The sequence below is a fragment of the Nicotiana tomentosiformis genome, chromosome 3 (genome assembly GCF_000390325.3).
Source record: "Nicotiana tomentosiformis chromosome 3, ASM39032v3, whole genome shotgun sequence".
In the NCBI taxonomy this organism is placed as follows: Eukaryota; Viridiplantae; Streptophyta; class Magnoliopsida; order Solanales; family Solanaceae; genus Nicotiana; species Nicotiana tomentosiformis.
In genome coordinates, this window is record NC_090814.1 from 132,127,757 (window position 1) to 132,150,894 (window position 23,138).

A 23,138-nucleotide genomic window follows, 5' to 3' on the forward strand; every position below is an offset into this window, starting at 1 on the left:
ATTGATGTATATTTGCAACCTCTGATTGATGAGCTAAAACAGTTGTGGTATGATGGAGTTGAGACATATGACATATCAACTAAGCAAAATTTTAACTTGCGTACTAACTTAATGCGGAACATTAATGATTTTCCTGCGTATGGAATATTATTTGGGTGGATGACTGCTGAAAGGTAAGCATGTCCTTAATGCATGGAAAATGATAAAGCATTCACTTTAAGACATGGCCGAAAGCAGTCATGGTTTGATTGTCATCGTCAGTTCTTGCCAGTTAATCATGAGTTTAGAAGGATGAAGTACGCATTCAAAAAGAATACAGTTGAAAATAATTTGCCACCTCCAATTTTGTCCGATAAAAAAATTTGGGAGAGGGTTCTGAACTTCACTAAAGTTATCGAGGCCCCACCTTCTAGATTTTCTGGATATGGTGTTACTCATAACTGGACAAAACAGAGCATATTTTGCAAGGTATAGGGACTTCCGCCCAAGGCGAGGCAATTAATAGGTCAACTCCCTTGTCTATGGAGAAGAAGATCGCAAAGCTGACAGCAGAGCTTGAAGAGACAAAGGCTAGAGAACAAAAGAGAAATGAATAATTTTATACCCTTCAAGTTCAGTTAGAAAAGGGGGACCAACAATTTAATCTCCTTCAAGGTCAGATGGCCAATCTTCTTGCTAGTGGTGTTTTTTCTATTTCTCGATTTCGTGAGCCTTCCCCAGATGCTAATCCTTTTCGTTGTGATCCTTCGAACGATGCCGACGATGAAGCTTCTAGTAGTGAAGATGGACATGATGCAATACAACACACTCATTGAATGGTGTGTAATTACTAAACACATTTTTGAACTTGTGAATATTTAGTTGGAAATAGTTTTAAATGTGATGATTGTATTGTTGATATTATTTTGTTATTGAACATTTGTATAGTTGTTGTTGTGGTTGGCGGTGTTGTTGTGGTTGTTGTTGGTTAATTATTGTAGTTGTTATGGTTATTGTTGGTTAATTATTGTTATTGGTTAATTATTGTTATTGTTGTTGGTTAATTGTGGTTGAATGGCAGCAATGTAATGCTTCCATTGTAGGATGGATATTGGTTGTAATTGACAGGTGGTGTAGCTTAAAAGCAAGCATATTTTGCTAGGTTTTTACCCAAAAAACCGACCGATTTCGGTCGAAATTCTCATATTAAAACCCAGAAATTCATATTTTCCGACCGACGTCGGTCGGTAATTTCAAGTTGAAATCTGCAGAAATTTAAAATTTCCGATCGAAGTCGGTCGGAAATATTTTTATTTATTTTTTTATTATTACGACATCGATTGGTCTATTAAAATCTACAAAGAAATATAAAATTATTATATATTTATAATTCCAACCAAAGTCGGTTGCTATTTTAAAAAATAAATAAATAATAATTTAAATAATACTGTGAGTACCTAATTTTTGACTATATTTGAATTTTTATCACCTTCTACTACGTAAATATTTTTAGAATTTAATATATATATTTATTTAATTTGTTATATATATATATATATATATATATATATATATATATATATATATATATATATATATATATATATATATATATATATATCAATTATTACTATTAGTATTATTTTTATTATTATTTTTATCTTTATTTTTATATAAAATGAATTAAAAACCAAAAATAAATAAAAATTAATTATTATTTTTAAAAAATAAATAAATTTCGGATGGGAATTAAAAAAATAAGAAAAGTATAAATATATAATTAAAAAGTAAAAGTAAAAGTAGGTAGAAATTGTTTAATAAAAAAGTAAAAGAAAGTAAAAAATTAAAAAAATAAAAGTAAAAGAATGTGGAAATTTAAAAAATGAAAAGTAAAATAAAGTTGGAATTAAAAAATAAAAGTGAGGGTATCTGATTTTTAAAAAAAGAAGAGTAAAAGTAAGTGGGAAATAAAAAAAGAAAAGTAAAATAAGTGGAAAATAAAAAAAAAAGTAAAAAAGTGAGATTTTAAATATATTAAAAGTAAAAAAAGTGAGAAATTAAAAAATAAAAGTAAAGGAAAGTAGGGAATTATTTTTTTTAAAAAATAAGAAAAATGGAAAGTGAAAATTCTTTTTAATTAAAAATAAAAAAATAAATAAAAAATAAAAAATAAAAATCTGAAAATTCCGAATTTTTTTCCCATAAATAGAAGAGAAATGTGATGAAAAGAGAGAGAGAGAGAGAGAGAGAGAGAGAGAGAGAGAGAGAAATGAAAAAATAGGGAGGAAGGAATTGAGAAAAATTTATTTTCTTCTTCTAGGATAAGGAAATTTCTACTCGTGTCATTCTTTCTTCGGCTTTCTTTCGAAAACCAGCAGCTTCACCACCCCAAAACCACCAGCCCTTGACCACTTTTGAGCCATCATTAACCTCCCCCCCCCCCAAAAAAAAAACCCTCCAAAAATAGCCTCTAAATCGTCAGTTTTACAAGGTCGATTGAGGTTGCAAGTTGAGATTTGCCGCTCGAGTTTTTCGTGTTCCGAAGGGTCCAGTTGAGAGCTATCCGACCATTGAGTGGTTGTAATTTAAATCCACAATCATCAATACAAAGGTTCACTTCTCTTTCTATTTTATTTTTTCTCATTAATGTTTTGGGTCACTCTGTTTTAATTTAACTTTGAGTATAATATGATCGAGTTCGTATCTGAGTGTGCTAAGATTAATTTGTTCTCATGTTGAGTATTTTTTAAGATTAATTTATTGTCCTTTTTAGTAGTTCATATGGTTAATTTTATTGATGAATATGTATTAATTCGTTACTTTTCTTGTTTATTCAATGAAGTAATTACTTTCCATTTTAGCATACTTTAGTTTCATTTTGATCTCCTATCTTAGTGACTAAATTGATCCTGCCTGTATCTATCTTTTCCTGCCATAAATTTAGTTTAATTTCAAATATTGATTAGCAGTAAAATTATAAGAGATTAGGTTGGGCCATGATTGGTGTAAGACTTTAATTGGACTTCCCTAGCGTATTTATGGGCTAATTGTTGCACATGACCAAAAACAAATAAACATTCACAAGCTAACCAACCTTTTCCATAATTAATTTACTTCATTTCCTCCATAACAATATAAATACCTCATGACCTTACAATAATATCAAAATTAGTAATTGAATAATATTCGAACACCGTAGCTTGATTGAGGCGCGATTAATAATAAATCATCGTGACTATGGGAACGGTTCATGTGGCATAGTCATGATACATAAACCCCAATTCAAGTGCGCGTTTCACGCGACTTGACCATAACTTCAAATAATAATAAAAATAAATATGTTGTAAATCGCGGGTGCGTTTCACGTGGCGCGGTTTGCAATGTGTACCAAAACGACAAGTGTGCGACATCACGACTTGTTCAAATAAATTGCATAAATATTAAAAAGCGGTAAAAGACAAAAATGTACAATAGGTTTAAAACATGTAATAAATCAGATAATTACGTCAAGTATTAATTGTTAAGCGACCGTGCTAAAACCACGGAACTCGGGAGTGCCTCACACCTTCTCCTAGGTTAACAGAATTCCTTACCCGGTCTTCTGTGTTCGCGGACCAAAAATAAGAGTCAAATTTCCTCGATTTGGGGTTTTAAAATAAATCGGTGACTTGGGACACCATAAATTATTCCAAGTGGCGACTCTGAATTAAATAAATAATCTCATTTCGATTAATGTCACTTTAATTAGAAAAACTTTCCTATCCCCTATCTCCTCGGGAAAAAGGAGGTGTGACAAATACCGACCGACTTCGATCGATATATTTATTTTTCCATCAAAAGTTGTCAGTCAAAGCAGTCAACCAACAGTTGAATTAACCGACCGACTTCGGTCGAAAAATTGCGACCGCCTTCGGTCGCAACACCTTAGCGACCATTATTGTTCCGACGAATTAAATGCGGTCGGAAATTGGTCATTTTTTCTTTAATTCCGATCGATTTCGGTCGGTTTTAGTGGACGGAATTTTGGGAAAAAATGCCCTGAATTATTCTGAACTTATGATTTTTAGTTAAAAATTTCAGGACAAAATAAGTAATGGCCGATATCTAAATAACCTCCCTGAGAATGGCTATTTGTGCACTTGCCCCCAAAAATGTCACTCCTAAAAATCAAAATAATATCAGATATTGCGTCAACCAATTATGAATATATATACTGTATTAAAAGCACGAAGGCCAAGAGCGAAATGTCGTCCGCTTTTTTTACCCTTTAAATATAGAGTTCACACTAGACACAATAGTCATTTGATTATTTTTCCTAAAATTTAGGATTCTAAAGTCAACTAAAATTATTGTTATTAATTATTTCCTTATATTAACAATGTAAAAAGTCCTAATATTTAGGATTTTAAAAAACTAAAATTTAGTACTTATATAGGTGTGCAAGCGTGTACATGTTTAGGGAAGATTACTAACGAAGCATTGAAATATCTAAACTTCTTTTTGAGAACTTTTATAAGTGTGACGTGCAAAAGTACACATTTTATAAATTTAGTGTATATAATCGAAACAAAAAGTGTACAAACATATTTTTTATATTAGTTAAAATCTCAAATTATAAATTTTTATTTAAGAGTTGTCTACGATTATGAGTTTGCGTTCCAACACCAGATCCTACATTATGATTTAGCAGCTAAATAATACTCTAACAATGTAAATAATTTAACTTATTTTGAGTACATCAACAATATAAATAATGTTTAAGCAAATTTTAACTCATATCATAATGATATAATGATTTAATTTATATTATTTTATTAAAAAAATTTCTATGACAAATCAATATATTATTCTACACTATTTGAGCTATTAAAGTAAATGCGCAACTCACATATTGAAGTTATGTAAAGGCATTAGAATACTTTTGCATGATATAATTTTTTACTTTATTAAGTTGGCTAATGGGATCAATAGTTCTTATTAAGCTTTTACTTTAAAATTTTTATTTTATAACTCATCACATAATTTAATAATTTTTGTGTAATTAGAGCAACGCGTGTACTCTAATGCTAGTTCAATAGAAACGTGCAAGTCATGATACTAAACACATATCTGCCAGAGAAAACCTAGAACGGTCCTGTTAATTAGTGCATTAATTAGGTAGGATTATGAAGTTGCAGTCAGTAGTTGCAAGTCCACTCTATACACCGAATGGTTCAACCCAATACCCTCAAATTTAATGTCTTTTAAACTTTTCCCACAATTCACGGGTCCCCTCAGAAAAAATTATTTTGTTCATTTTAATTTATATAGTTTCTCTCTTTTTAGGACGTTAAAAATTTTAATATTATATTTTCATAATATTATTCTCAACAATTTTCAATCAAATACTAATTATCATATAAAAATAAAACAGAACAAATGCTAATTAAATTTCCTGTGAATAAATAAATAGGCAAATCAGGAGAGACTAGGGTGTTTATTTTGTTTTAGAGAGGGTTAGTTACGCTACATATAGAAAAGGGTTCTTTTCTAAGGGTTCGGTAGATATGTGTACTAATTCTATTCGAACGAAAGAAAAAAACCCCTAGAAAATAAAGATTAATTAAAAGTTAAGTAACAGTAGAAGTGCCTTAGCAAACGGAATAGTCAGGAATAGAAAGAGAGACCAAAAGGGAAAGAAATTAGTATTACCGCTAATTTTAATTGGTTTAGAATACTTGGCTGGGAGTAATTTACTACTTTAATTTGGTTTATATATTTTACTCAATCAACATTTCCGTAACCTAATAAGTATGGACTACTAAGTAAAAGAGAAAAAAAGAGTTTCTAATTAAGTTAAATAAATTTACCAATGGACTCCTAATACTATAATAGTTCAAGTACCACTTTAATTCAAACCTCAATCTAATCTAAAAATCCGCAATATTTTAAGAATCAGAGTTACATATTTGGCACATGCTAGAAAAACGTAATATAAAAGGAGAACAAGTCTCACGGGCACAAACTTCTATCAATCGGTTAAAGTTGAAAGCTTCCAACCTGACCGTAAAAACAGTTTTTACACAGGCAAGAATCATAATTCTGCTGCGATATAATGATTTCAAGAGGGACATTTCCTGAATAGAGACTCTGTGTGTGTGTGTGTGTGTTAGTGGTAGCTGACATAGTGTGTGTGTGTGTGTGGTAGGTGATAGAGAGTAACAATGGCAGATCAGAAGGGAACCGTAAGCTTGGATGATATCAAGAATGAGAACGTCGATCTTGTACGGCCCTATCTCTGTTCTTATCTGCGTTTTTATGTTTCTTCTGCTGAGGAACATGCGCGATAATATTACATGCACGATATTAATATGCTCATATAGTTTCATCCTCTTGAATTTTGGTTTTTATATTCTTGTTTTTCTTGAGATATCATTGATAGTATGATTGAGTTTTGCGATACGAAATGTGAAAATCAATTTTGATCACTTCTGTAATGCTCCGCGCGCTGCACATGCTTGTATGTAATATGTTCAAACTTCAAAGGGATATAAATTCTATAAATTCAACTTTTAAAATTCTCAGCATTGAATCTATTGTGTTTTTAATTAGGATTTCATATCTACGGAGTATTTATTGCAATTTTAGTGGACCTTAACCGAAGGCGGCTCTAGGATTTTAAGTTTATGAGTATCATGTTAATATACAATAATAACCAGACTAACATGCTGAGTACCAAGCTAAATATTTTTTAACATTTAATGAATTTTTTAGTACAAAAGGTTACTGGGTTCACGTGAACTCGTAACCTTTGCACTAGATCCGTCTATGATCTTTATACATAATTCCGCGTCGAAAGTACTGGGTTCATATGAATTCGGTACTGCAATGCGGCATCCGCCTTTGATTATGTTGTTGTATGTACTAATTATGAATGGATCTTGTTGCCCGGAAAAGTCTCTAACATGTATTTCAGCCAGGTTATAGAATTTGCCCATGTTTCTTTGATTTTCCCTCCAATATTTCAATTGAATAGGGCTATTTAATTCACGTTTCTAAGTAACTTTTGTTAATCGAATAGTACTTATGATTTATAAGCTTAGATGATAATGGTGAAGTGAGGCTGTCATAAGATCAGACAAAAGAGAAGTTTGATCTACATTATGAAATCTAAAGCTTTTTATGCTCCTAAACTTTACTATTTTTGGTATACAGGAAAGAATACCAGTGGATGATGTATTTAGGATATTGATAAGTTCCAAGGAGGGATTGGCATCTGATGAAGCAGAGAGAAGGCTTGCTGTCTTTGGCCAAAACAAACTTGAGGAGAAAAAGGCAAACTTTCTAATCAAACTGCTTTTTGTTTCCTCTTTTGCTTTATGGTGATTAGAATAGGGACACCTAATTGTTTGAATCCTCATATATATAAAACAGGAGAACAAGATCTTAAAATTCTTCGGTTTCATGTGGAACCCCTTGTCATGGGTCATGGAAGTTGCTGCTTTCATTGCCATTGTATTGGCAAATGGACAGGTTAGTTCTCTGTCGAATAAGTCACACACATTCCTCATTCTGTACACATATCTAATAATAGTACTGTTTTTTAATCTGTTTCTATCAACGAGCTTTATTGTTTTGAGATGACCAAATGCAGAATAGGCCTCCAGATTGGCAAGATTTCCTTGGTATCGCGGTTTTGCTTGTTATCAACTCCACCGTCAGCTTCATTGAAGAAAACAATGCAGGCAATGCTGCAGCAGCACTGATGGCAGGCCTTGCTCCCAAGACAAAGGTAAATTCTGATAACAAAGTAAAAAAGTTTTTATAAAAAAAAAAAAAAAAAAAAACCAACAATTCCATTTATTGTGAAGAGAATTTTCTGTCTTCTTTTTGGTTCATATCCAACTTTGTTTCCTCAAAAGGTATTGAGAGATGGTAGCTGGAAAGAGATGGATGCAGCAATGCTAGTACCAGGGGATGTGATAAGTATTAAGTTGGGAGATATCATACCAGCAGATGCTCGTCTACTTGATGGTGATCCGCTCAAAATTGATCAATCTGCTCTCACGGGTGAGTCATTACCCGTGACAAAGAACCCTGGCGAAGGAGTGTTCTCTGGTTCCACCTGTAAACAAGGTGAAATTGAGGCTGTTGTCATTGCCACTGGAATCAGTACCTTTTTCGGAAAAGCTGCTCACCTTGTTGATAGTACCAATAATGTTGGCCACTTCCAGAAGGTAAAATTTGATATTTTTCTAGGTACTGAATTCTGATCGAAAAGTTGAATTTCACGTTAGCAAACCATGTTTTCAGTAAGTTGACCAGCAAACATTCTTGCACTGTTTCTAATATTATTCCCAAATAATTTTCATATTTGATGGTTTGAAAGCATATTAGATCTGTATAAGATTTTCAGTAGTTTTTTGTTTTCCAACTGATTTTGATGATTTTGACAGGTTTTGACAGCAATAGGAAACTTCTGCATATGTTCCATTCTGGTTGGAATCATCATAGAGATATTGGTGATGTACCCAATTCAGCACAGAAAGTACAGAGATGGAATTGATAATCTGCTTGTTCTTCTCATTGGAGGAATTCCAATAGCTATGCCTACTGTATTATCAGTTACTATGGCAATTGGATCCCACAAGTTGTCGCAACAAGGTGCCATCACTAAGAGGATGACTGCTATAGAAGAGATGGCTGGAATGGATGTACTATGTAGTGACAAGACAGGAACTCTTACATTGAACAAGCTTGAAGTAGACAAAAACTTAGTTGAGGTTGGTGAATTAACACGCCGTTCTAGTATAGTGTTTGAAGAGATAAGCCAAAAAGTAAGCTAACTAGATTGTCTTGTTGGGGAGGGGTGGTACAGGTTTTCGCAAAGGATATTGACCAAGATACAGTTATTCTTCTCGGGGCCAGAGCTTCAAGGGTGGAAAACCAGGATGCTATTGATGCTTGCATTGTAGGAATGTTGGCAGATGCCAAAGAGGTAGTAATTAAAAGTAGTATCAAATTCAACTTGCTCATAATTTTGGTTGTGGAAAATACTCACTTAATTTCAGCGTGCTTGAGGCAAATTTATCTCTGCACGTCTGATAGGCATCATTAGCCAGCTTTGATCATTAGATTAGTTCATCAACTTACGTGTACCTGAATTTTAGATTTATTTGTGCTCCCTAGGCTAGAGCTGGGATCCAAGAAGTGCACTTCTTGCCTTTCAACCCTGTAGACAAGCGCACAGCTATTACTTACATAGACGCCAATGGCAATTGGCATAGAGTTAGCAAAGGTGCACCTGAACAGGTAAGCCATAACTTGACACTTCTCTCTCTGTCTTATAACTGAGCGGTAATGTGCTTGATCATTTGATTTGTTTTATCAGATCATTGAGCTTTGTGGCCTAAGCGAGGATGTGAAGAGGAGAGTTCACTCTGTCATTGACAAGTTTGCTGATCGTGGTCTTCGCTCTCTTGCAGTGGCTCAACAGGTGAAATTTAACAAAGCAAAGTCTCTAGTATTGTATTTCTTTTGTGCATCAAACTGAAGCCAGTGTTTGGTTCTTTGTAAATACAGACAGTACCAGAGAGGACAAAGGAAAGTCCAGGAGGGCCTTGGCTCTTTGTAGGACTCTTGCCTCTTTTTGACCCTCCAAGGCATGATAGTGCAGAGACAATAAGGCGCGCTCTTGTCCTTGGCGTCAATGTCAAAATGATAACTGGTGATCAGCTTGCCATAGCCAAGGAGACTGGTCGGAGGCTTGGTATGGGAACTAATATGTATCCTTCTTCTTCCCTCCTGGGGCAGAACAAGGATGAAAATACTGCTAATCTCCCTGTCGATGAGCTCATTGAAATGGCTGATGGCTTTGCTGGTGTCTTTCCAGGTAACTTTCTCCATATTTTTCCCGCAAATATTTCTTACTGTTAGCAAGCCGTCCTCCCTGATTTTAATAACTGTGCAGAGCACAAATATGAGATTGTGAAGAAGCTCCAAGAAAGAAAGCACATTTGTGGCATGACTGGAGATGGTGTGAATGATGCCCCTGCTCTGAAAAAAGCAGATATAGGCATAGCTGTGGCTGACGCTACTGATGCTGCCCGTAGTGCATCTGACATAGTTCTCACGGAGCCAGGACTTAGTGTGATAGTGAGTGCTGTATTGACCAGCCGAGCTATATTTCAGAGGATGAAGAATTATACCATTTATGCTGTTTCTATAACCATCCGAATCGTGCTAGGCTTCATGCTCATTGCACTTATATGGAAGTTCGATTTCTCACCTTTCATGGTTCTTATCATTGCCATTCTCAATGACGGAACCATCATGACCATATCTAAAGACAAGGTGAAGCCGTCACCCATGCCTGACTCATGGAAACTGAGAGAAATTTTTGCCACTGGCATAGTTCTTGGCACTTACCTAGCCGTTATGACTGTTATCTTCTTTTGGGCTGCTCACCAGTCAAATTTCTTCAGCGTAAGTAAATTGTGTAAATTTCTTCAGTAAATAATAGAACTGCTCCCCCATTCTTATTGCTTGAGCTTTATCTCATGTTGCTTATCGATCCACTAGATATTTTATATCCCGATCTCATGCTTCAACTTGGCGTTGTATTTGCAGGACAAGTTTGGGGTAAGATCGATTAGAGACAATGTACACGAGCTAAATGCAGCACTATATCTTCAAGTCAGCATCGTTAGTCAGGCACTCATATTTGTAACTAGGTCAAGGAGTTGGTCTTATGTAGAACGTCCTGGTCTCCTTCTGCTAGCTGCTTTTGTTATAGCACAACTGGTAAGTTGGTTGGTTAGATTCCAGTTGCAGATTAGTAGTGAACACCAATTGTCTTATACTTGTAGTTTCCTTCACCTCTAATGATTATTTATTATATGTTTCAGGTTGCCACCATAATTGCAGTATATGCAAACTGGGGTTTTGCTAGGATTCATGGTATTGGTTGGGGTTGGGCTGGTGTTATTTGGCTTTACAGTATTATTTTCTACATACCTCTGGATATTTTAAAATTCGCCATTAGATACACTTTGAGTGGCAGGGCCTGGAATAATATGATGGAGAACAAGGTACTTCACATCAACATTCACATCAAATTATTTATCACCTAACATGTAATGACACTTTCCTGCTTTTCACACCGGTGCAGGTTGCTTTCACAAGCAAGAAGGATTATGGTAGGGGAGAAAGAGAGGCACAGTGGGCGTTGGCTCAACGCACATTGCACGGACTTCAACCTTCTGATAGTTCCCAGGTGTTCGACAACAAAAGCTATATGGAATTGTCTGAAATAGCCGAACAGGCCAAGAGGCGTGCTGAAGTTGCCAGGTACTTGTGATTGATAGACCATTTTCAACTGCTTAGTGTTTGTAATGATTTCTAAGTTGTAACAGTTTTCTAATCGATTCTTTTGCATTTGTTAATAGGCTAAGAGAGCTTCATACTCTAAAGGGGCATGTGGAATCAGTGGTGAAGCTCAAGGGACTTGACATTGAGACAATTCAGCAACATTACACGGTTTAGTACAGAAGTCAGTGGGGGAAGTTTTACTAGTTGAAATAAAGGGTTAGAAATAAGGATTAGAGAACTGTTTCTAGGTTCCCTCTTTCCCTTCCTTTCGTTGTTGATTTTCGGAGATAGTGATGTTGATATGCGATAGGAATAATCTAGCAAAGAAGCTTGGAAAGCAGAGGTCTCGTAAGAGAGCTAGACAGTTTTGCTTTTAGCTTGTAGTAGTACTCCTATTATTCTACTAGTTTTAACTTTTTAACTCGTTATTTAGCCAGACTTACAAATTGCAGCATTCAAGTTTAGTGTTTTTATTTTAGTAGCTTAAGAATATAATCATTTTCCTCATCCTTTCAAGCTTTTTTTTAATAGAAACAAACATCGGTGACTTGTGAGACTTGAACCAAATCTTAACAAGAATTTGAGTAGTAGCTCAGTAGTTGCAAGGTTGAGTCCATGCGGAAGCTAACAATAACAACAACAATATCCAAACCAAAATTCAGGGCAAAATCCTAACAACTATTTCCTGCGGTACTTTAAGTGTGTGGTTCAAAGAGAGCAATTTTAACACGAGGATCATCTCACGCTATCCTAATCTCAATAATGAACTAAAGTTAATGAAGAAACTAAGATATTTCCTTTTCTAAGTGATTGCTCATAACTGATGGAATAGAAAGATAATAAAAGAGAGAGTTTCTTGTCTAAAAGCCAACAATGGATCAAATAGTTTAAGCGCATAATATAATTGGCAACTAAATTATGATACTATCTTCATACATCAAATGCGCTTAAGTTACATAACTTAATATTGTTTCTTGATTTGAGCAATTGCATCAATGAAATAAATTTTGCAATGGACAAGCTTACAATAAAGTAAGTGATCTGCTTAAAATAAATTAGTACTTCTTCAATCTATATCCAGCTTTATTTAGAAACCACAATGCTCCTTCAGCTGCATTTTCTGCTGCTGCTTTCTTCTTTGAATGTGGATTGCCCATACACTCTATAGTTGTTGTACGGGGTCCTCTTATTTCCACATTTACTTTGAAGGTGAACCTGCATTTAGCTTCTCCTTCTCACTACTCATTATACGTTTAAAATCTATAAATTTGCTGACAATAACAAAGTACTATACTAGGAATTTGCTTTTGAATTGGAAATGGAATGAACATACAACTTCAGGTGGTCTGGACCTTCCTCGTTGCAACATCCAAATAATGGCGCTTTCCAATGATTTACTGCACAAATCTCGTACAAATGTGATTTTGCTGAGCCCTGATTTTGAGTACCTTAAAGAGTTATCACGCAAAAATATAGGCTCTATTAGAAAAAATCAAACATACTTTTTGCACTTACCATAAACAACCCCTTGTTTCGGGCAAGATTATAATATATTTAAGTTTCCATTGATGCTTTGAGATTTTGGAATAACTTTTTATTATGATGAAAATTTAGAAGTTCATTTCATAATATTGTTTGTTAATCTCGAATGTTTTGTCTCTCATTGGTGTTAACCAGTAGTAGGTGACGCGAATGGCATGTAAGGGCAATAATAGACAATATCAACTTCTGTATATGATAACCTTTTGAATGGGACAAGGATGTTTGTTGAGTTACAAATATAATTGATTTCACAATTTTAAAACATTTAGTGAATAAATTGATTTTGATTCAGATTATCTGACATTTGAAAAAATTATAATTCATTTTATTATTTTCTATTAAAAAATTCCTTACTTTTTTAATTAATAAAGTACCAATAAAAAGATTAAAAAAATTGAGGACAGACAAAAAATTAAGCATGTCGTATAAAATTGTAGAGAAGAAGTTTCATAATATTGCTTGTTAATAATCTCGAATGTTTTGTCTGTCATTGGTGTTAATCAGTAGTCGGTGAACGAGTGGGAAGTAACGGCAATAGTAAAGACATCATCAACTTCTATATAAGATAATCTTTTGAATGAGACAAGGATGTTTGTTGAGTTACAAATATCATTGATTTCACAATTTAAAACATATAGTGAATAAATTGATTTGATTCAAATAATCTGACATTGGACAAATTTAAAATTCATTTTATTATTTTCTATTAAAAAAAGCTCCTTGATGTTTTAAATAATAAATTAGTAATCAAATAATTGGTTTAAGAAGAGGTAACCGAAACTTCTCTCCAATTTAGATGAGATAATTTGACTCGACACGGAGTTTAAGAAAACAAAAAAGACTTTTGAAACTTGTGATTTTAAAAGCTTAAGGGGTAAAAGTTTTGTGATGCCATGACATTTGTGTGGTTATAAATGTTTCTCATTAAAGGTAAAGTGGGTAAAATGATGAGTTTAAAGTTAAATTATTTTTAAATTTAAAAATGTGTCATTTATTTTGGAACAGACTAAAAAGAAAAGTATCTAATCTAATTTGAAACGGATGTAGTATTTTTTATATTTATATAAGAAAAACTTTAAGATTCTCATTTTTCTCTTATTCTACAAGTGAGAGTTTAGCGGCGAGTTTAGCGGCTCTCCGTTAATATGTCTGTTTCACTACAAGGGTATTTCCGAAATTTCATACTTTATCTGTTTTATAGGTATTGTACATGTTAGCTTTATCACATGTACACGCTGATAAATTTTCGGGGCCCACATGAATTTCCCAGCTTTGTTGAAATGGCCATTTCCTAATCACGTGGGTCCCTCAACAGTAGCAGCTTTTTTATGATCTCTTTTTGCAGCCCATTTACTGCCTATACCCAACTATCTTTTCCCTTGTATTCTCTCGTCTATCAAAAAAAAATTTTCTTATCATTTTCTGTGCAAATTTTCATATTATTTGTAGTTATAAATAATGTATTGTCAAGTCCCAGAATCCAAATTCATTTCTATGTTCCTTGAAAAGCTTTTCATAATGCCTTCGTTTTTTTTTTTTTGAATTTAACCTTTTAAATTTTTTACTATCCAAATCTATCTCACCTAAAAAGGATCACCTTGTTAACTTTTAAATTTCAAAGTTATTATTCATTCCAATTTAAGCTCAATTTTATTGGAGTAAAGAAAATAACAGTATACGAACCTAATACAGTGGAGATAATACAAAATATTTTTTTCTTAATAATAGATTACTATAGAAAATACAACATCATACAAACCTAATATTGTATAAGTAATACAGGATATTCATTTTCAAAGAAGCAAATATTTTTTGTTCAACAATTTGTAATAAAAGTAAAATGAATTAGGCACACATAGTGATATGAAGATTAAATTCTGAAATGAACAATAAGCAAGCAAAGTTCAATAGTTTAAATACAAGTATTATCAGGTTACATAATTATACCTTACGCAATTTACTGTAATATTGTTGGAGGTATTAGCTATTTTACAATGATATTAAAGATTGATTCTCTAATAAAGTAGAAGAAGATCAAATACATCATGCTAATATTATAAAAAGGAGCAAGGACTTACTGAATTTTTACAGAAGAATAAAATATACAAAGAAGGATTTAATTGGGATCTGGAGGGTAAAAAGATAAAACGACGAAGTACTACTTAGGTAGCTATCTATAGTTATAGGAATAGAATTGATTTATGATACTAATGAAAGGGAATTATTACCATACTGAAAATATAAAATAAAAATTAGATATTTTGATCATTATACCATGCTATTGTCTTTTTTACAAAGACAACGAGAATAATATAGTTATAGCTTAATATAGGTTTTAGTCACATTTTATTATACATCCTTTTTCCCTTGAAAAAATTGTCTAACACAAGTTAGTTTATGTATAATCTTGTAGGGTTTGAATTCAATTTTTTGTAAGCGTTCAATAATATTCGATTAAGGTTTAAAAAAAGTATTTGAAATTGAAATTGAAAAAAGATTGTACATTATGTTTGGACATGAACTTAAAAATTTGTGACTGAAAACCATATTTATTTCGTAATAAAATTATTAATTAATTGGAATTGTATTAGTTTTTTCATTTGAGTTTGGGCCCGTGCATATCATGGGCTATCCCTCACTAGTATTACTTAATAAATGTCACATGTTTTCAACCACAAACTAATCAAATATTTTCACATAACTTAAACTTCATGATAACCACATCATTAAATGTTACCTTTGCCTTTGGAGTTCCCATCAATGACAGCCCCATCAAAGCGAAGCGGGCGAAACATATTCGGGTCGGGTACCGTTTCACTGCTATGGACAACTGGAAGAGCAGAGTCTGAGTCACCTTCTCCTCTCTTGTCGACTTCCTTTTCTACCATATCCCTTTTATATCCTCCTCGAAGCCGCTGAAGAACTCTTTGAGCTTTCTCATATTCCGTGATGTTCCAGAAACATCCAATCCAAATCTTTTGATAAACTCCAATTCATCAATAATTAGCAGTGCAATATGCAACTCAAATTTAGAGTTATAATTGTATTGAGGGCTGATGACAGTATTAGCGGTGGCTTAAGGATGAGGAAGATTTTGGTTAAGATGTTTTATTCTTATAGAGTATATTTTTGGGTTGGGTGCTGCCGTGCCACATCACAGTCTATGGACTTGTTCCAGAATAAGTGTGCAACTATTTAGGATCTTATTTATTGAACAGTTTGGTAGTTTAACTGAATAGAAGGCAGAAAGCTTAAATTAACTAATCAATTAAAGTTAGGCTCGTCTTGCATTTATGACATCCATTGATTTCTGGCCGCAGCTTTCAGTTAAAAGATTAGACTTGGTTTCCTTATCCAATTTGTCTCATACTCCATGTTTCAGCAAATAAAATTAGTACGTTTGAATTGGTTAATTAACTTCTTTTTCAAATTCAGCTGATAAAATAAGTAGAAGCTAACTGATTTAAGTAATGTGGAAACTACAGATTAAAGGGATGGATACCACTATTACTACTCTTTAGCACAGATGGATTGATTTCCTCTAAAGTTTCGAAAATTACATTCATTGGAATTAATACACATATACAGCCACAGCAGGGTACACGGATCTATACAACCTTACCCTACATCTCTGCTAGAAGTTGTTTTCACGACTCGAACACTTGACCTCCTGGTCACATCACAATAAATTTACGAGTTATGCCAAGACTTTTTTTATACGGTCACAGTAGGGCACACGGATCTATTGTATGCAACCTTACCCTGCATCTCTGCAAGAGGTTGTTTCCACGGCTCGAACACTTGATCTCCTGGTCACATGACAACAACTTTAGCAGTTATGCCAAGACTCCCCTTTTATACGGCCACAGTAATAAACATGTAAAAAGAATCACGCTTGATAATTTTTGCATTTACAAAAACTTTGTCATTCTTCTGAGATGCTTTCTAGACTAGGATGCCATTGATCAAAAGACGAAAGTCTGGTGGGTGAAACTCCCGTTGATGTTTCATTGCAATCCACATGAGTTCTTTGATTCCTATTCAGAAAATTGGTTTCAGAGGATCCCAAGCTACTGCTTGATGATCTTGTTTCAGTATTACTCATCACATTTTCCCCGCTACCGGATTTATTAATCCTGATCCCTGTTAACAAACACGTAAAGCAATTATCACCCTGGGATTGGACATTTCTGTTTTCTTCTTGTCTCAGAGAAGAATAAGCCAACTTTGAAGTCTTGGTTGAATTTCTATGAAACAGCCAGCAATTCGAAAAAGTGCCTTCCTTATTTTCTTTAAGACTTGATACTTTCTGAATTTTATGAATGAGAGCTGGAGAAGACTTCAAGGCGAGCGATTGAAGTCTTTTAATGGTTTTTATAGGCACAACATAGAATTTCTGGCCAGGCATGAGGGTGGTTTCCGGTGGCAAAATAGCACACGGCTGCTGGAAAACGCTCGGATGGCAAACCCAACTCTTGGGATTTCTATTGATAATCTCAGCTGCAAGAACTGGCCCGTCGTGCAATTCTACATGTCCTCCTGGATGTACAATCTTCACAAACATATTTTTAGTATTACGACTGCATATCCAGTTCGAAAAGGCCATGATATTCCAAGCACATACCCCAAATTCTCCTTTATTTGTTTCCTTTACCTTCTATTTTGGGTGCCAGGGGTAGAGTAGAATCAGCAGAATTAAGGGTTAAAGTGGGATGGTTGATGAAACATGGCAAAGTTTTATAATACTATTGTGTTTAATGTAGACATCCTTAGATATTGCCGTGACAACGATATCTGGTTACTAAGAACGGGAATCTTGCTGTAAACAATAAATCCCTTCGTGTGTCGTTCAGCAATCAGGAATTTGGTTTAATCGTTCTTTAAAAGGAAAAGGCATTTTGAGGTATGGATATTGTCATATTAATAAAGGAAATAAGTGCAACTGGGTAGTCCACATCTTGGCAGTCTTTTTGTTTTAGTGTGTGAAAAAAAAGACAGCTGATATACCGATGGAAGCCAGTTGCTGTGACTGGAAACTTCAAGAAAACATGTTATTGACACTGGTTTTCCAGAAAGAAAATCTTCAAACTAGGCAAAACAGTTTTATCCTTTTGTCTTTCTGAATGTGAATGCTATTTCACCAAAAATGCGTTCAAATTGTACCACGCGACTTCCTAAGAAAAGGAACTGGATATTCTTTTTCCCCTCTTTCAGAATGCCAATTCCGTTTCATCTTAAAGCCTTACTATTCTAAACTAAATGTGGACAAACAATAGAGAAGCAGGGCTCAGGCCCATCATAGTTGTTACTTGTTATTTCAGATCCAACGCGATCTAACAAGCGGCTGATGAGAAAGGACCCTTCCTTAAAAAAGGATGGCAATGTATCATTTTTAGCATGGGCACATGCAATCGTTGTTGAGGTCCCAGATCCACAAATATTGTAGGCCATACTACACATGGTGGGTGGGCATTCATGACTTATTAGACACTTCAATTCTTTTTTTGGGTGTAGAAAATGGCCAAAAAGAAACTGTAAGATAAAACCAAAAAAAAAAAAAAAAAAAAGTCAATTGCTTGAGTGAGAGGCAACATTTTTATCCTATCTGCCAGGATATGCAGAAAAGACAACACGTGAAACCCAACTAGGTGGGGAAAAGGTGGGTTTTGGCCGTCTGCCAGCTAATAGGTATTCACAGACAAGAAATAAAGAGAAAAGAAAATTTTTGTATGCACAAATACTGGAATATTTAGTGAGTCATTCTTTACAGTAGAAGCATCACAGTTCCTCTAATACAGAAAACAACCGTGTAAGGCCAAAAATCTGAGCAAACTTGAAGTGAGATCAGAGCTTTTGCTACCTCAAATTTACAATTATATACACATAGCATACATTTTCTTTTGGCTCTAAATTCATAGCAAAAATTGCATTGACAAATAAAACAAGGAAAAAAGAAAGGTCAAGTTGTTCATTCAGTTACCAGTTTCAGTGGGAGCACAAGTAACACCAAGAGTAGCTGAAGTAAATTTGGAACGTAGCAACTCATCTCGTTATGCGTTAATATATACCGCAGAATCCACAACTCTCAGGGATCCACCTAGCTCGATTGGTACAAGGGGAATGAAGGAGTGCAGGACATCTGTTATCAGTGGTCGGTAACTTGGTTCTGGTTGTACACACAGCACGGCTACAGCAGCAACCTATCAAATCATCCGTTTTGATTCGGTAAGTTAAATCAGTAAAATGAAAGTAATAATTTGACAAAAGAGGTGGGTGCACGGACTTGATACAAGTGCTTGAGGTCCATTCCGTTTCTGATGACAGGATCAACAATAGTTGGGAGCTTTGACCTGTCAGTAAGCTGTGGCATTGCCTGCTTGGCATGGAATTACTGAAACATCAGTATTCCAGGAAATAAGGAGATAAAGAGCAAACACTCAAGTATGATTAGTAATTGCATAAATACCCATGTGACTATAGATTGGCACTGAGCTCCCGCTAGTTTCTCCACTGGTCTTTTCCCCATTAGAAGCTCCAGAAGTATAATGCCGAAAGCATAGACATCACTCTTATCAGTTAATTTCCCTGAAATGCAGCAAACAAATGTGAAAGAATGTTTTACTTTCAGATTTCTGGTTAGGATGCTATTTGAGACAGGAAGAACAATCAATAATAGCACAGTAACTGAATTCTGCTTTTGAAATAAGCTAATCAAGATAATTATTGCCGGGCATTAAAATTTACATTTCAATCTTAGAATACTACTCCCTTCGTTCTCTTTTATTTATCCACTATACCAAAAAAGAAATTTGCTTTTACTTGTCCGCTTTAGCAAATCAAAATATTTTTTTTCCTGTGTTACCCTTATCATTAACTACTCATTCCCAAATCATTTCCCTAAGACTTTTTGAAATGCTATCATTATTATGAATATTATAGTGAAATATGTACTTCAGTTAATATTTCTCAAGGGGAGCGCAAAGTACATTGTGGACAATTAAAAGGAAACAAAGGGAGTAGTTAACATTTTTTCCTTTCCCTTTTGTTCATTGTGACACAGAAACAAAATTGAAGATAAAATGGTGCATCAAAAGGGAGTCAAAACATTAACCCTAAGTTCAGATATATCTTGGGGAACAGTCATCATACTTGAGAAGAAATGAGAAGCTCGTGAACAAAAGAAGAGAAGCCTTTCCTGTTCATATAATCTTATTGTAGATAAATAAAATATGTAGAGTAGAAATTACTGCTAGGAGTACAATTTTACTAACTCTAAACTGAGGGCAAGAGCTCAGTGATGATGGTGCTTCTTTGGATATGATTTTGTACGTGGATATATGAATTCTAGGAGGGAGCAATCTTTTCTAATCTGAGAGGAGCGAAGTGGAGATAATTGTTGGGAGACACTTCTATGACACAAAAGAGAAGACAGAACAATTAAATTGGACTGTCTACTTGATGAGGCAGATTCGAACAAATAAACATCAGCACCATCTTCATTTAGCTAATTGTGATGAAGTAGGGGATCTCACATACCATCTAAGAGGTACTCGGGAGCCACATATCCCAGAGTTCCTGAAAGCTTTACGTTGCTCTTGTTTAAGTTCCATCCAGCTATAGCTAAGCCAAAATCAGAAAGCTGATCAAGTAAAAACTGATCGACTCAGAAAAAACAGACCATATGAAAAGTTTGCTAAAGGAGAAGAAATTTGAGATGTATGTGACTATATTGCTGGCGGTTTACCTTTGCATTGAAGTTGGAATCCAACAGAACATTAGACGATTTGAGATCTCTATGGATTACAGGGGGGTTACAGCGCTCATGGAGGTATTCTAGTCCCCTGGTCAATGTCAACATCGTAATTATACTATTAACTTCCAAAACCGCAGAACTGAGGACGAAAAAGAAAGAGTTAGCACTAATAAATCATAATGTTACATACCTAGCCACATCCAATGCAATTTTCATGCGAAGATGCCAACTCAAAGCTGATCCACGAGTAGGTCCTGATCAAGCAGACCGACTCAATTATGGGAAATGGATAACAATGTAAATAGCATATTGATATTCTTTTGTACTTTATATCAGAAAGTAAATAAGGCAGATTTTACCATGCAATTGGAATTCCAAAGATCCATTCCGCATCATTTCATACACCAGAAATTGTGCATTTGCATGAATGCAGTACCCAAGAAGCAAAATAATATTTTGATGCTGAAATTTACTCAACAAGTCCACCTCATTCTGAAATTCAATCAGACATGACTTTTAGCACCAAATAATTACAACCATTACGGGGAAACAATTCGGGTCAAAATCTATCAGATTACCTCAAATTCTTTCTCAGCATCCTGTTCTCCCCCGCGAAATCTTTTAACAGCTGCTTGGATGTCATTGTTGAATTGAGCTTTATACACACATCCTAATCTACCTTCTCCTAGAGCATTCTGTTCCTGGAAATTGTTGGTTGCAGCTACTAACGACTGGTATTCGATGACAGCAACTAATCCTTTTCTTCCCACAGATCTCAAAGAAGGGAACTTGGCCATTATTGGACCCCAAGACAGCCCCTTTGCAGGCTCTACATTATAAAATTGGACAAATAAAAAAATGGGGAATCTAGGCTACAGAAAATGCACAATTATAAGTAATAGAAACTCTTATATCCTTCAATAGCAGCGATTTACCTGCTTTCTGATGGCTTTTCTCATCGGATTTCTTCCGCGTTTTTAGTCTGTAAATCCAAAAGCAAGACAACAACAGCAGAATTCCAGCAAGGAGGGTTGATGCAACAATAAGTGAAATCAAAATTTTCTTATTTAAATCCTGGTGGTGAACTACTTTCAGCTCTGCAGCTCCTGATTTAAAAAATAAGACGAGATATTCAATGAGCTTGAGCTTTGATTGGAAACTAAAACTACAACAAGAGAAATTTAGTGTAAGCAAATGAAGTTTTGCCCCATTTGCAATCAATTCCTACCCCCCCCCCCCCCCCTTTCTAAAGAAGAAAATGTGTGTTTTTTCAATTATATTTGTCTTGAGCATCATTAAGTCTGGTATCAAAGGATAATGAAAATTTTTAAAAGCTATATACACTGTACATTATTTAAAAAAAGTGAAGAGCAGAGTAACAAATCTAAGTATCAAAATTGCAAGTTCCTATCTAATTTGAATAACTTTAGCATAATTTAACTAATTGCACATTCAGACTATAAATGCTATAGACGAATAAAGGGATGCAGGGAGGTAGGGGGAGGGGTATTGAATTATACAGAAAAAGATCCAATTCCCAAGATTCATAAGTTACAAACTAAAAAAACTAGATGGTGATTAGGCATTGTCGAATTTTTACCAGGAGAAGGAGCATCCTTATCAGAAGGAACTTGAAAAATGGGTCCTTTCTCAGTAGGAAGAACTGGGTCTGTAATAGGAGGCTGCGGAGTTACATCCACTGGAGCTGATAACAAAGGAGTGGTAAAAACCAAAATGGATATAAGCAGAATGAAAATGATCTTCATCTCCGTTCTTTCTTCAAAATGTCATACAAAACTGATAAAGAAGGCTGTGTTGATTTTAAACCAATGATTTAGGAAAGATTCAAACTTTTTGTTCCTCTTTGGGAGTTTTGAAAATTGAAATGTGGAAAGCAGATGTGCTTAATGGGTATATGAATTGTGCTTCTTTTTGCCAATAAAATGCTAAGGAAGGGACAAAAGACTGTGTCAGGAAAAGGAAAAGGAAAAGGGAGCTTCTTTTTGTAACCTGGAAAAGCTAAAAAGGAAGGTGGGGGGGAACTGAAGAGAAGACACAACAATCTCGTGGCAGTTATCAAAAGTTGAAAATCCTTTTTCACAGAGTTAAGAAATTCACGTAGCTCTGTATTGGAGATTGTGATAGTGGCCTTTGACACACTTTAATACTAGGGACTCTGCTGTTTTGGATTTGGGTAAAGGAGAGTAGTAAATAAATATGGTTGTCATCTTAGGAAATTATTACTGCCCTCATGATTTTATGTGATATTATTTTTCTATTAATTTCTTAAACATATTTTTATATTTGATATCACCATCTGGCCCTTCATGACTATTAAATTACTATTCTAACCCAGCTCCTATCAAGCAAAAAAAAAAAAAGAATCACGATTTGAAATTTATAGATTTAAAATTTTAATCTTTTTAAGTTACTCAGTTCTAGATTAATAATTTGTATATATTTAATAAACTTTTTAAGATAAATATAAAATCTAAATCGAACCCCAAACCGATAT

At 34.3% G+C, this 23,138-nt stretch overlaps 4 protein-coding genes across 6 annotated transcripts; 1 reads left to right on the forward strand and 3 right to left on the reverse strand.

Annotated features, from left to right (window-relative positions):
- Nucleotides 1-5,797: 5,797 nt before the first annotated feature.
- LOC104102055 (plasma membrane ATPase 4-like) lies at nucleotides 5,798-11,774 on the forward strand. The gene is made up of 15 exons (XM_018772738.3): nucleotides 5,798-6,242; nucleotides 7,174-7,293; nucleotides 7,393-7,491; nucleotides 7,613-7,750; nucleotides 7,881-8,195; nucleotides 8,415-8,741; nucleotides 8,837-8,956; nucleotides 9,148-9,270; nucleotides 9,350-9,454; nucleotides 9,541-9,850; nucleotides 9,929-10,443; nucleotides 10,588-10,761; nucleotides 10,866-11,048; nucleotides 11,129-11,307; nucleotides 11,406-11,774. The coding sequence occupies exons 1-15, from the start codon at nucleotides 6,183-6,185 to the stop codon at nucleotides 11,500-11,502; spliced, it is 2,865 nt and encodes a 954-aa protein (XP_018628254.3). The 5' UTR covers nucleotides 5,798-6,182; the 3' UTR covers nucleotides 11,503-11,774.
- A 458-nt stretch (nucleotides 11,775-12,232) lies between these two features.
- LOC104102054 (ribonuclease 3-like protein 1) lies at nucleotides 12,233-16,046 on the reverse strand. 2 transcript variants are annotated; one of them, XM_009609655.4, is made up of 3 exons: nucleotides 15,608-16,046; nucleotides 12,662-12,776; nucleotides 12,233-12,543 (listed from the first exon to the last, which is right to left on the reverse strand). In XM_009609655.4, exons 1-3 carry the CDS (start codon nucleotides 15,756-15,758, stop codon nucleotides 12,384-12,386), a joined length of 426 nt encoding a protein of 141 aa, XP_009607950.1. In that variant the 5' UTR covers nucleotides 15,759-16,046; the 3' UTR covers nucleotides 12,233-12,383. The 2 variants fall into 2 exon arrangements, with proteins under 2 accessions (XP_009607950.1, XP_070053742.1); XM_070197641.1 differs by having other exon boundaries at nucleotides 12,316-12,566; nucleotides 15,608-15,990.
- A 749-nt stretch (nucleotides 16,047-16,795) lies between these two features.
- On the reverse strand, nucleotides 16,796-17,434 carry LOC117278189 (uncharacterized). The gene has a single exon (XM_033657627.2). The coding sequence runs from the start codon at nucleotides 17,432-17,434 to the stop codon at nucleotides 16,796-16,798; it is 639 nt and encodes a 212-aa protein (XP_033513518.2).
- Nucleotides 17,435-18,576: 1,142 nt separating this feature from the next.
- On the reverse strand, nucleotides 18,577-22,744 carry LOC104102053 (probable receptor-like protein kinase At1g80640). Of its 2 annotated transcripts, none has more exons than XM_009609654.4 (10): nucleotides 22,224-22,744; nucleotides 21,559-21,729; nucleotides 21,202-21,452; nucleotides 20,983-21,115; nucleotides 20,814-20,877; nucleotides 20,615-20,711; nucleotides 20,407-20,509; nucleotides 19,337-19,455; nucleotides 19,154-19,243; nucleotides 18,577-19,070 (listed from the first exon to the last, which is right to left on the reverse strand). In XM_009609654.4, the coding sequence occupies exons 1-10, from the start codon at nucleotides 22,387-22,389 to the stop codon at nucleotides 18,921-18,923; spliced, it is 1,344 nt and encodes a 447-aa protein (XP_009607949.1). In that variant the 5' UTR covers nucleotides 22,390-22,744; the 3' UTR covers nucleotides 18,577-18,920. The 2 variants fall into 2 exon arrangements, with proteins under 2 accessions (XP_009607949.1, XP_070053741.1); XM_070197640.1 differs by having other exon boundaries at nucleotides 19,154-19,246.
- Between the last annotated feature and the right edge of the window lie 394 nt (nucleotides 22,745-23,138).